Raw genomic sequence first — 12870 nt, 5'->3', positions numbered from 1 at the left:
AGTACTAAAGCTATTCCGTAAGACACTCAATATCCTAGCCCTTATCCTGTACAGCTTTATATACATGCGTATGAGGGCTCATAGGGAGCAGCTGCTGCAGAATACTATCGCCCTAAGTCCATGGACGGAAGTAAATGAGCTCGACGACCGGTCTCGAACGATCAAGATGTTCATTCTCGTATCTTCATCCCACTCAATGAGCTCGTCGATTGGTCTCGAACGACAGAGACCTCCATGCTTGGTTGCCCACCCCAGTCAATGAACTCGGTGACTGGCCTCATGATTGAGACCCTTTATCCCTGTATGCTCACTTCAGCCAATGAGCTGGAAGACCGGTCTGTAACGATTGGGACTTTCTTGGCTGTATATTTACCTCGTGATCCGTAATGGTAGTATACAATGTAACCGGCTAGTCGAGAACATGGCTGTGGGATAAATTATCCGTCTGATACGAGAATAAAGATCAAGGTTCATGGTAAAGTCCAGCCACAATGGCATGTCAGGAGACTGCTCTTGTGCTGTTGTGTGTTACTACTGGCTGGATTCCTCAGCGTCGCAGGTGTTCCTTGGTAGGGTCTGGTCAAGGCTGTTGGGAACCATGGAATGGCGACGATCCATCCCGCACTCCGATAACCTTACATCGCTGTGGGAACTGCTATTTGACAATTCCCCCGCCGGAAGAGGAAGGAGGAGTAGCTATTAAAAGCTCAAATGGTACAGTAACGGTCGTGAAGAGCTAGATTGAGGATGGCGGGAGAAGCCGAACGTCGATCTTTGGAACGAACCTGATATGCCATATGGAGTTCGTAGGTCTAGACTTGTCGATCAGGGTCTCAGGTGATTGTAGCTATCTGGCGGAGCTTCTCTTCTTGTTTTCTTACGCTTATTTCTGAAGGGCCATCGGTTGTCCTCGCTCATTTCTCTTTCACGCACTATTGTCCATGGCATCAGGGGACCCCCAATACACATCCTCAGCATGGAGTCTTCGTCGTCTTTGCCGGCAAATTCTAATGTCGCGGGAGATAACATAGACCGCCGGCAGCAGCCCCCGGTGGATGGTGGTAACCATTCATCCTCTCTAAAGAGCTACATAGTATGGATCAAGCAGTTCCCACATGAAAAGGAATCTCCCCTAACAGAGATACCAGAGGATACTCTCATATGGGGCCAGAGGGGGAGGCCTTGGCCCCATGGTGCTCGGCCTGTTATGTGCAATGGGTTCTGGAGTGGTATGTTGACCCTAGGTACCACTAGAAGCAGCCTACCACTAACTCGGCGCGACAAGGCCTTGCCATTAATGAACATAGTTTTTGGCAATCTCACCGGTGACTTTAATCGCTATTTCACGTCGAGTGACTCGCTCAATGAAGACGCCTTCAGAGCATCCGTGAATAAGAACAGGCAAGTCCTATCCTCTACATCAGATCTTGCAATTACTAACAAGGTATCATGCAGTCTTTACATTGTGTACCTCTTCATTGGGAAGTTTGTCCTTACATATGTCTCCATGCTTTGCTTCCGCATCATCAGCCTCCGGGCTTCAGCAGCGCTACGCCTCGAATATATGGAGGCGCTGTTCGCCCAGCCCGTCCGCAAGCTGGACGAGACGTCTGTCGGGACGGTGACCAATGCTATCACAGGGTTGTCAAACACGATTCAGCAGAGTGTATCTGATCGCTTGGCAATCCTATTCCAGTCCCTGGCGCTCTTGGTGGCTGCGTATGCTGTGGCCTTTCGGTTTTCGTGGGCATTGACCTTGGTCGTTAGCTCTGCTATTCTATTTGTGCTTTTGGGGTTCAGTATTACAGTTCCCATCATTGTCAAGGCACAGCAAATGGTGGATCGCGCCGATGAAAAGCAAGCCGCTGTTGCAGCAGAGGTCTTCAGCGCGATCCGAACCGTTCTTGCTCTTGGGGCAGAGGTCCCGCTCTCCCACAAATACTCATCCTGGGTGAAAGAGGCTCGTAAACGTGCCGCCAAAATGTGTCCTGTTACTGGAATACATCTGGCCTTGCTTTTCTTCGCTATGTACTCCAGTTATGCCTTGGCATTTTGGTTTGGATTGAAGCTATATCGCGATGGAAACATCGCAAACGTCAATACCGTTATTGTGTATGTGTGCCCTTCTCATGCTGCCCGCCATCCAGAGTAGTCTGACATGTACTTAGGGTCTTTTTCTCCGTTTTGTTAGTGGTTACTGTGCTTGGTGGCATCGCATCCCCTCTAATGGCGATCACCAAGCTACGAGCGCCTCAGGCCCATTCTTTGACGTAATTGATTCAGATCGCGTTTCTATGAACGGGCTCCAAGACCCGGATGCTTCCAGCCAGGAGGATATTTTCTTCGATGCAGTTACCTTTGCCTATCCGACTCGTCCTGATACACAGGTGCTACGGAACTTCACAGCCCATTTTCAGAGGGGCAGTACGACTGCCCTTGTAGGCCCTTCAGGCTGCGGAAAAAGCACCGTGGTAGCTCTCATCGAGCGTTGGTATCAGATTCGGGGCACAAACCTGTCCGAGGAGAGTCAAACGAGCGAGGGCCGAATCCTTGTGGGTAAGCATAATATTAACGATCTGGACATAAAATGGTGGAGATCACAGATCGGCCTGGTCGAGCAGGAACCTGTTTTATTCAATGAAACGGTCTTTACCAATGTGGCCTTTGGGTTGGTAGGAACTCCATGGGAGCACGAGCCAGAGTCCGTGAAGATGGACCTGGTGGTGAACGCATGCCGTGACGCCTTTGCCAACGAATTTATAGACAGACTCCCTCTGGTAAGCCAGCCTCCCAGCTCCTCGCTCATACAGATATTGTTGCTAACCGGTGCCGTAGGGCTACGATACGGTGGTCGGCGAGGGTGGTATCACGTTGAGTGGAGGACAGCGTCAACGCTTAGCCATCGCTCGAAGCATTGTCTCCAACCCATCAATTCTAATTCTCGATGAGGCAACGAGTTCAATCGATATCCGAGGTGAGCAGGTCGTCCAGGCGGCCCTTGATCGGGTCTCTAAAGACCGAACTACCATTATGATTGCTCACCGGCTTTCCACGGTCATTCGGGCAGATCACATAATTGTGATCAAGGATGGCTCGAAAGCGGAGGAGGGCACGCATCAGGAATTGATGGACCATGGTGGAGTGTACTATAGCCTCGTACATGCGCAGCAACTGGAGATTGTGTCCCCGGATGCTGCAACAATCGAAGAGCATTCCTACACTCTCCCTCAGGAGACCAAAGTTGAAGTTTACGCAGCTGACGATTGCGAAGTTGCTGAGAATGAGGAGGTTATCAAGAAAAAGGGGGAGCCAGGCGCATTCCGTACCCTATGGCATATCATACGCGAGCAAAAAGCGCACTGGCTAGTATTCGCTCTGACCATCATCGGAACAATGGGTGCTGGCTGTAAGAGACCCTTTGTCAAATCCCTCTCAACAAGTCTATCATCGCTCATACACCAACTAACATGAATCGTATTTATATAGCGGCCTTTGCGTTCCAGAGCTGGCTGTTTGCAAAGCTCGTTCAGGTCTTTCAATTTACTGGCAACAAATTGATAGAAGCGGCGAACTTTTGGTCTCTAATGTTTTTTGTTCTTGCCCTCGCGATGGGCGCATTCTACTTCGATTTAGGCTATGCTTCCACATCTATGTCAGTTGTAGGTGACAGCTATATTCCTAATCTGACATGGTCCTTAGAGAAGAGCTAACATGACAAAAATAGCATATTGCGGCAAACTATCGCGAAGACTACTTTCAGAGCATCCTACACAAGCCCGTATCATATTATGACCAGCAAGAAAATTCCTCCGGTACCCTCATGGGCAGGCTGTCAACAGACCCAAAACAGCTCCAAGAGCTGTTTGGCGTTAATGGCATTTTCCCACTAATCTCGATCTTTAGTCTCATAGGATGCGTTGCTATCTCGTTCAGCTTCGGCTGGAAATTAGCTGCAGTAGCCTTTTTCGCTGCTTTGCCCTTCATTTTGCTGGCTTCATATTTTCGCATCCAATATGAAGTACAATTTGAGCGCATGAATGCAGAGGTCTACGCCGAAAGCTCCAAGTTCGCCACAGAGGCCATTCGTGCCTTTCGAACGGTTACTGCACTCACGATGGAACACACCATCCTGCAACGATACACTAATCTGCTGTCGCAACAAAGAGTCAAGGCTATTCGCAAGGCATGGCTTGCGACGGTGGTGGTTGCATTCTCCGATAGCATCGACCTTTGCGCTATGGCGCTCACCTTCTGGTGCGTAACAACATTTCCTGCAGCTCCCCTCTCATTACCTGTCGAATGTGTAAGCTAATGTGGGCAAACCGGCTTTCAGGTACGGTGGGCAGCTCCTTGCCTCTCGAGAATATGACCCAGTGGCATTTTTCGTGGTCTATATCGCCATTATCCAAGGGGGCCAGTCCGCAGGTCAGTTTCTTAGCTTTGGTCCTAATATGGCACAGACGACAGCATCTGCACGCCGCATACTGGGGACCAGATCTAGCCTGATGAATTGGACAATGATCGGATTCGGTGTCTACAATCGATACCTGGTGTTCCACCATTTCACCAGGCCGATGTGTGCTGCCGAGATCTCACCTTCCAGTATCCCTCTCGGGGTGGCCCTGTCTTTACAGGCATGAATTTCAGCATTCACAGTGGCCAGTATGTGGCGATTGTTGGGCCATCAGGATGTGGCAAATCCACCATTGTCTCTCTTCTGGAGCGGTTTTATGACCCTACAAAGGGGGGCATAGAGTTTGCAGGGCGGGATATCCGATCCTACCCACTTGCTTCCTATCGCGGAGCGTTATCTCTAGTCTCTCAAGAGCCCAAGCTATTTGAAGGGACCATTCGCGAAAACCTTCTCCTGGGTCTTGAACCGGGGGATGATGGGGAGTTTCCAGCATCGATAGAAGCCCGGATGATAGAAGCGTGCAAAGATGCTGAACTTCACGACTTTATCATCTCTCTTCCCGAGGCTACTCCACGTCCCTGGGAATTAATGCGCAGTTATCCCTGAGTGGTGGCCAGAAGCAACGACTATGCATTGCACGTGCACTCATCCGTAAACCGCGGCTACTGCTTCTAGACGAGGCAACGTCCAGTCTCGATTCACAGTCTGAAAGGCTGATACAGAAAGCTCTAGAGCGACTGGCGGAGAGAAAAACGATGACAATCATTGCGGTCGCTCACCGACTAGCCACTATTCAGAAGGCTGACTTGATACTTGTTTTCGGGGAAGGGGAGCCCGGCCAGGGGTCGGTTATCGTTGAGCGTGGTACTCATACTGAACTATTACAGAGAAGGGGTATATATTGGCAGATGGTAAGTCCTCTGGTCATCATTGGACAACTCTCATATCTGGGTCGCGACATACACTAACATTTATCTTCCTCCAGTGCCAAGTTCAAGCTCTGGATAGCCATCCGAATTAATAATACTACACATGGGCACAACATATAGATAGCAGGTAACGCTCATGTCTAAGAGAGGACCGTTGTGCAAATGCACGTCAAGGTGTATTCATGAGTACACATACATGTAATTTTTTATCTCTCGACACATTTAAAGGTGTGGGTAATCTATCATTTAATCTTTGGGGTAGGCTCATTTGGGGGGCGGTGTTGGGTGAAAACACTTGTAAGGAACATATATATACTTTTAATCGCTAGTTCTTTTGTAACTGAGGTTCGTCAATGGTAGAGCTTCTAAATCTACATCGTACTATCTGTAGATTTATGTATTTACGACGAGACGGAGCGAGGGAACAGGTACAGGAAAGGGGAACTGAAATATATTAAGGCCGTACAAAGGGAATGACTCAGAGTCCTCCACGCTTCTATTTGGAATAATACCCTGTCAGTGCCTAAGTTAGTCCCTACTCCCAAGTTGTACACACGACCTTTTCGCGCCCTACCACGGTAGGAATAGATCGGTGGATCCATGGGATTAGCACGAACATGCCAAGAGCCGGATCAATGCCGTCGCTCCAATTAGGGTATTTCGCACCACTAGTCCAGAGGCCATATCGGATGCTAGTATAGCGAGTGTTATAGACAGGGAATATAGTGGATGGTTTATGCGTTTCGTGTGGTTTGACTTGGGCTAGACCAACGGAGGAGCATCCGACATCAGCCTTAATGCTGATATTAATGCACAAGGATTGCCCTGGCTATGTCTCGGCAACCACACAAAGAGGTTGCCCTGCCCGTTGAGTCTGCTAGGGGTTTAATCTGACTCTAAGGATTTGCTGCAGTCGTTGGAGGATCGACGGTACGTTTCATGCTGGGTGGGCAATCAGAGTTCAGGCTTCAAGGCGTTGGACATAATGACTATAAACAGCCTCTAGCCTCATCATTCAGGATCCCTATACATGCGTGATTCCTCTGTCTATTCAATTATGCAATTTCAGTCGGCACTTGTTGGTGTTTTGTGTGCACTCCACTTACTCAACCAGGCACTCGCCTCTTCAACCCAACGGCCGATCTACGCGATCGCACACCGAGTCCTACGAAACGAAGCAGTAACCGCCGCCCTCTCTCATGGTGCGAATGCATTAGAGATTGACCTAACAGCCTGGTACTTCGACTGGTGGGCAGACCACGATGGAAAGTTATTCAGTGCAGGTGCTACAGCACGCGACCTCTTCCGATTCATCGCGCAAAAACAGTGGACAAAAAACTACAATATTTCCTTCGTATGGCTGGATATAAAAAACCCCGACTTTTGTCGAAGAAACCGACCCTGTTCCATTGAAGCCTTGCGGGATTTAGCTCGAGAGATTCTCGAGCCAGCTGGTATACGGGTACTCTATGGCTTTTTCGAAACAGCTGAGAGTCGCGGGTTCAAGGTGATCAGGGACGGTCTGAACGCAAACGAAGCGGTAGTTTTGAGTGGCGAGACGAGTACTATCTTGCACTTGTACAGTAACACGGGGAGTGGTATAGCAGTCAAGCAGATGGCTATGGATTTTGGTGATTCGTGGCTTGGAAAAGGAGTCGACATTTACCCACAGCTTCGGTATGGAAGTTGGCAGCGTGACAAAGGGAAACTTGGGAAGGTCTTCAGCTGGACTAGTGCCGAGGGCGATGCGAGATGGTGAGGTATCTACTGGGTGAGGCTGGTATTGATGGGCTTATTTACGGATATCAAACTGATGAGTATAACGATAAGAGTGGCCCAAAGGTTGCTCTGAAGGATATTGTCGACTTCGTTGAGAGTCATTCGGGTACTCACCGCATGGCTACAGAAGATGATGCGCCTTGGTAGTCAAAAAGCTGTTATATATATCTCCTCCCCTGGGTGGCTGTGGTTCTTGTTCTCTTGCAGTAGCCCCTTGTATCAGTGAACAAATAAATATTAGAATTCTAGAATATTTATCTAAATATATTCCAATTCTCACAACGTACTTATTCCCTAGCCCTAGAAGCTAACCCTGCGGGTCGCCTTGGAAACTTATGCGTATTCCCCTCTTCATCCTGCGCTTCTCCATCGCATCCATCATATACCGGGATGAACTCCGGTGGAACAGATGGGCAGACCTCCTCCATATTATCACTCCGAAGATTTATATAGAGCCACCACAAGATCCCAATCTTCACACGCATGAACCTGAATACCGGGGGTTATCCTTTCGCTCAGGGTCATACATCCCATCAACCATGCCAACAAACCCATCCGGCCGCGTAAACCGATCTTCACTGTCCGGCTCAGGACAGGCAATAATCGACTTTAACGACCGTTCATCAATAACCATGCACGCTCGGAACCGGCCACAGCCCCCGTCCAACCCAAGCTTGGTCTTACGAAGATAGTTTGCGAAATGCTGACGGATCTGCTCGATCCCGGCACCGTTCCAGCGCTGCTTATCGGAGATCACAACATTCTTATAAGATTCCTGCGCTAGTCTTTCAGGGCGCGGATTATTGCCGAAGCTGTCCGGAAACTCACAGAGATCCTGTTCGATCTCATCGTTTATAAAGCGCGTGAGTTTGGCCATCGCGAGGGGCCATAACTCGTCAGACTCGGTGGTGTACACAGTGCGGTAGATGATATAGCCCCAGGGAAAGCCGAAGGATAAATTCCACCGCAAGAATTTGCTGGATAGACGGTTTGAGTGGTTGTACCAAGCTTCGTTCATCCAGGCTGTCATAGCCTCGGAGGTGAAATCCGGGTGAGACCAGCGCTGGGTCCAGGTTGGATGGTGGTAGAAAGAATTTTCGTCTAGCTCTTCGACCTGGTCGTCGATTGAGGGCTCTTCCGTGAGTATCGAGTTCGTGGCTGGATTGTAGAAAATCACCCAGTATCCGAAGAGGAGCAAAACGGCAACGTAGTAAATTATATAGAGTTCCATTCTGTCAAAGAAGGATGTCAAGGAAGAGAGGTTGAGTTGAGAGTGGGAGTGGGTATAAAAGAGGGCCCACCATGGTAGCGGCAGAACCGGAGACATTCTGCCCCGCACAGTCAGTGGCTACAGTATCGAACCAGCCCTCAATGATACACCGCAGCCCGCGTCGCAAACTGATTCTGTGAGCGTATCATTGCCCAGTGGGCCTTGGTACACATCCCGCAGGAGCATCTGTATGTATAGGTCACACTTGATCACTTGCATTAGAGACCTTTTACACGCATTGGCCAGACCTTTCAAATCCTCTGTGTCCGCATCGGAGGCTTCCGATGATTGACCACCCGAGCAGAGATGACAGAAGCCCATTCTTGTTGTCACTGGCGTATGTCGGAGTTTCACTGTGAGGGCTCACCATCTCTCCGATGGCCTTAGTGACTAAATTGTATATCTATACATAGTAGCTTTCTGCGATCTCGAAAGCTCTATCCTGGCAAGGACATTCTTCCACGGAATACTGGGAGTAATCCGAGAACTAGCCGTAGAACCCTGCAACTGGAGTTAGACAGCTGTTATAATAGAAATAGTGTAAGGGAAACGACCGTACCTGCACCAAATACACAGACGATGAAGATAGAATAGCTAGACGATGTAGTAGTGGCACTGACCTACGGGGCGACCAGCAGAGGGTCCGAAGTAGCCCCAGTGTGGTATGAGAGCAGGAAGAGACGGACTGACCGAACAATAGCCGAAGGTCAGGCGCCTGATATGTTATCCCTTTTATACTCTGCTTAGGCCGGAAGGAAATAGTTAAGGCACATCCTTCGATGGGCCTCCTTGAACGTTGGCCATGTATTTGGCGGAGACCAGAACGGCTCACGCGAAGTACGTGGGACCTTTGCACTCATATATAGCCCATTTTATACCCCAAGAGTATCAACAGTACGGAGACAGTTCCCTAAAAGATGTTAAGTCACCTGGCCTCACAAGCGTCCTTGGGGTGAGACACGGTTTCAGTGCCTTTGGCCCTGGTCACCAAACCATCGAAAGGAAAGTGTGGGTCTCTCGTGTTTTGGTCCACTGATAATTAGTGATCATAAGCAGCAACGCCTAAGTTTTTCTAATAGGCTATATAAGCTAGCACTCTAGGTTCAACCATGTCCAACTAAATACGGTCCGCACATCGGGTAGTAATGAGCAAGCCAAAGAAATGTCTGGGCTAATATAGCGGTGTATTTTCGGGCTCCGAGTGCATTCCCTATAGAGACATAGAGGTGCTCGCTATCTGTATAGAACGCTGACGCCTACAGGGATTATTAAGCTAGTCTGAGACCTAGGGCTAGAAAACCTTAGTTAACAGGGGCATCACCAATCCGAAGACCTGAGGTCTGCGGCGTGGGATTTACCCTATGCCACGCGATGCACCTGGTACCGTAGTATGGAGCTGAGCGACCTTTTAAATCCTACACATGAAGTTTATTTCAGAGAGCCGAAGCTATACTCAAAATATAGTGTCATGCATAAGCCACCTGTGAATCCAGGGCCTTGGTCTGAAACAGGCGCTAATTCATTCAAGGTAAACCCCACGTGTTGATACGATCATGCGAGGAGGTACATCGAATCCCTTGCGAATGTGCCCCGGTTTATTTTCGATCCCTGGGACTGGGTCCCGCAAGCCAGGCCAGGAACCAATACTTGCTGTCTGTTAAATCACCCAATGTCGGTGTGGACAACGGAACTTCTCAAACTGGAGGCTACGGCAGGGATATCTAGTCCACTTTTGAGCAGGGCTATTCAAGCGATGTAACCCAACATGCTTAGGAGTCAAACTAGTCCTATCGAGTGTGTTAGACTGGTGGTGGTTAGGGCAAGACTATTACTCTCGCCCGACACTATCGTCTATACATGATGTAGTCATAAATCTTGAAAACTTTCCCTACGTTTTTGTTTCAGGCGGGATGTGGCTTTCCATATCGTTACCAGTTATATATATCCCTGATGTCTTTAGCAATAAAAAATTGTCTACAGGGAAGGCAAAGACAGGCAGAGGCGTTATATCAGCAGACACTAGCAGACTACAAGAGAGTAGCGGGAGCTGAGCGTTTAATAGCACGGTGGCAACCAACTTGGCGTCGCCTTAAATTTGGCGCTGGATGAGGCACTGTTGACACCGGTACTAACCTAAGTATTTCCGTGCTTTATCTTAGATATTTATTGCCGGCTTTATATCTTCCTTGTCTGAACCATTATGCGCATGCTTAAGGGACGATAGGGCTATGAAACCAACGAACATAGGTAGCAAATACTCTTCACATCCCCGCCGAAAAGCCCTCAACCTTCACACCCCAGCTCTCCGGAAAATGGATCCCCTCTTCACCATCCCACCCTCCAGCCATCATCGCAATGGCAAGCAGCAACGCTGAGGAGGCTGGGAAATACGGAGTCGGAACCACCGTCCCTACAGGATTACCTACGTCATCAAACTGGAAGTTCGGGTGTAGTAGATACTCAATAGCCTCATCAATATTTCCCAGACGCAGCGATGTCATCGCTAGCATCGGAAAGTCCCATCCATAGGAGGCTGTGAAGTTCCACGTTTGGGCGATGAGATTCATGGTAGCATTCACAGTTGATGGATCTACACCGGTGGTTGGCGGTAGAAGCCCATAGACGGCAATCTGGCTGGGATGATCGGATGTATAGCTGCTCTTATTCCACATATCCGGCAGATCAGCACAAATAGAGTATGCACCGTGAACTATAGGAAGTGGCGCAAGGTTGTTGAGCACTCGAGTCCAAGGTTCAGGGACAGATACACCTTGCCGAGTCTTCCAGTCCGAGGCAATCTTCAAACCAAAGCGCCAATAGGCCAGCTCGAAGGTAGGGTTATATGTTGAATTAGGACTCGTATTCTCCGACGATGGGTACATTGGTGGGCCGAGGTCATATACCTGTGTAGACGCGTTCCACCACGCATACGAAACCATCCATGTTGCGAGCTCATGCAGAAGATGATCCCACTTGTTCAAGGTGTCTACGCTTGGCGACGAGCGATACTCCAGCTCAGCAAAATACATCGGGTGTGGTTGCTGCCAGATGAGTAGCGCATTTTGCGACCCAGGCGCGGATGCCCCGGATGGGTCGCTCATCTTTCCAAGTCGCGCACCAACGTATCCTTGCCTTTCGGCACGTTGGGTAGAGGACGGGAGAAACCGGTTATACACATCCAGGCTGCGATTTAGTATATCCCATTTATTCCATCGCGCCCAGTGGCCCAGATGCCAGAAAACCATCTCGAGGTGGAATTTGCCGTACCAGCCGTTATTCTGCAGACCGGACTCTTGCGGGGGATCTTTACCGGCACTGTTCACGGCTAACAGGTACTGGGAGAGGATAATACGTCGCTGTAGCTCGTCTGCATCTGAAGATCCGGATTCCGTCAGGTCTACAAATGACCCGGATTCCCAGTATTCAGCCCACCAGCGTGTGGAGGCCCTTTTGACAGCTGCGAATGGTTTGATCCTCGTTCTTGTAGATGATGAAAACTCCGCAATAAATGTGAACTGATTTGTACCTCCGGTAGGTTGGAGTAGATATCGGTGTGTCCCCTTAAAAGGACCGGTCATATTGCCCGCCTGTTCCCATTGAATGGTATTATAGTACGTTGTACCTCCCAGTGAATGGCTAATAACAGCCCCCTTTCCTGTAACATTTTTCAACACAGTTGTATGGTCCGAAATCGCCGTCCAGTTGCCCACAAATGGCGCCTCGAACTTGTTCACTCCTGTGGTCAATGAGTAGTCAAAGAACACGCCCAAGGTGCCATCCCGCAGCAGCGATGATTGCACATCAACAGCGACGATATCAGCGGATGGGTCTCCAGCAGTTGTAACGGAAACCCTTTGTCCATGTAGAGTAAACTGCGAACTCAGAATTCCGCTATACAGATCAAGACTCTGCTCCATTCCAGTGACATCATCGATCGAGATGCTGTCACCTTTGTATAGAAACCCAACCCGGCCAAGGTTGACCCGATGTGGATTGGCAATCAGCCACTGTGAGATCTCTGCCTCGGCCGGGTTCGGTATATCATAATTCACAAGGCGATTGTGCGTCCACCAGTCCAGACCCGTAAAGTCTGGCGGCTCGGTTTGGCCAGGCGTTCTCGGTAGAGAGTCGTTAGACCAACACCAGGAAGATAGTATGTTAAAGGGCAGCAATGTCTGCAGACCTGTGATGTCCGCCCCGAATGCGAAGTTACCGTTGCCAACCTGCATGGGGGTTGTGGTAGACAGGTTCGTGCGTATAGGGTTATATCGACGGACGACATTTTGGCGATTGATCACTGGTTTGTCTGCCGCAGCTGCATGAATAGTAGTACATATGACTAGGACAATAGTTCCCAAGGAGTTCAAAATGAATCCCATAATGCAGGCTCTGGTGTGTCTCCCCGCCGTGGTGGCATTGAGGTCACATCACCAGATGCTTGGTAATTGTCGATCCACTACATCTTTATTACACATCTC

General features: G+C 49.4%; 4 protein-coding genes across 4 annotated transcripts; 2 read left to right on the top strand and 2 right to left on the bottom strand.

The window, feature by feature from the left end:
• Positions 1 to 976: 976 nt before the first annotated feature.
• ANOM_009709 (ABC transporter B family protein) lies at positions 977 to 5020 on the top strand (the record flags this gene model as incomplete). Its single annotated transcript, XM_015554965.1, has 8 exons — positions 977 to 1229; positions 1308 to 2116; positions 2169 to 2777; positions 2836 to 3406; positions 3487 to 3659; positions 3725 to 4254; positions 4334 to 4550; positions 4604 to 5020. The coding sequence occupies 8 exons, from the start codon at positions 977 to 979 to the stop codon at positions 5018 to 5020; spliced, it is 3579 nt and encodes a 1192-aa protein (XP_015404356.1).
• Positions 5021 to 6400: 1380 nt separating this feature from the next.
• ANOM_009708 (putative phospholipase D precursor) lies at positions 6401 to 7269 on the top strand (the record flags this gene model as incomplete). Its single annotated transcript, XM_015554964.1, has 2 exons — positions 6401 to 7098; positions 7176 to 7269. 2 exons carry the CDS (start codon positions 6401 to 6403, stop codon positions 7267 to 7269), a joined length of 792 nt encoding a protein of 263 aa, XP_015404355.1.
• A 328-nt stretch (positions 7270 to 7597) lies between these two features.
• On the bottom strand, positions 7598 to 8353 carry ANOM_009707 (uncharacterized protein; the record flags this gene model as incomplete). The annotated part of the gene is made up of 1 exon (XM_015554963.1): positions 7598 to 8353. One exon carries the CDS (start codon positions 8351 to 8353, stop codon positions 7598 to 7600), a length of 756 nt encoding a protein of 251 aa, XP_015404348.1.
• A 2300-nt stretch (positions 8354 to 10653) lies between these two features.
• On the bottom strand, positions 10654 to 12771 carry ANOM_009706 (uncharacterized protein; the record flags this gene model as incomplete). The annotated part of the gene is made up of 1 exon (XM_015554962.1): positions 10654 to 12771. The coding sequence occupies one exon, from the start codon at positions 12769 to 12771 to the stop codon at positions 10654 to 10656; it is 2118 nt and encodes a 705-aa protein (XP_015404349.1).
• Between the last annotated feature and the right edge of the window lie 99 nt (positions 12772 to 12870).

This window comes from Aspergillus nomiae, assembly GCF_001204775.2.
Source record: "Aspergillus nomiae NRRL 13137 chromosome Unknown contig00269, whole genome shotgun sequence".
In the NCBI taxonomy this organism is placed as follows: domain Eukaryota; kingdom Fungi; phylum Ascomycota; class Eurotiomycetes; order Eurotiales; family Aspergillaceae; genus Aspergillus; species Aspergillus nomiae.
This window is presented reverse-complemented; position numbering and strand designations above follow the sequence as displayed.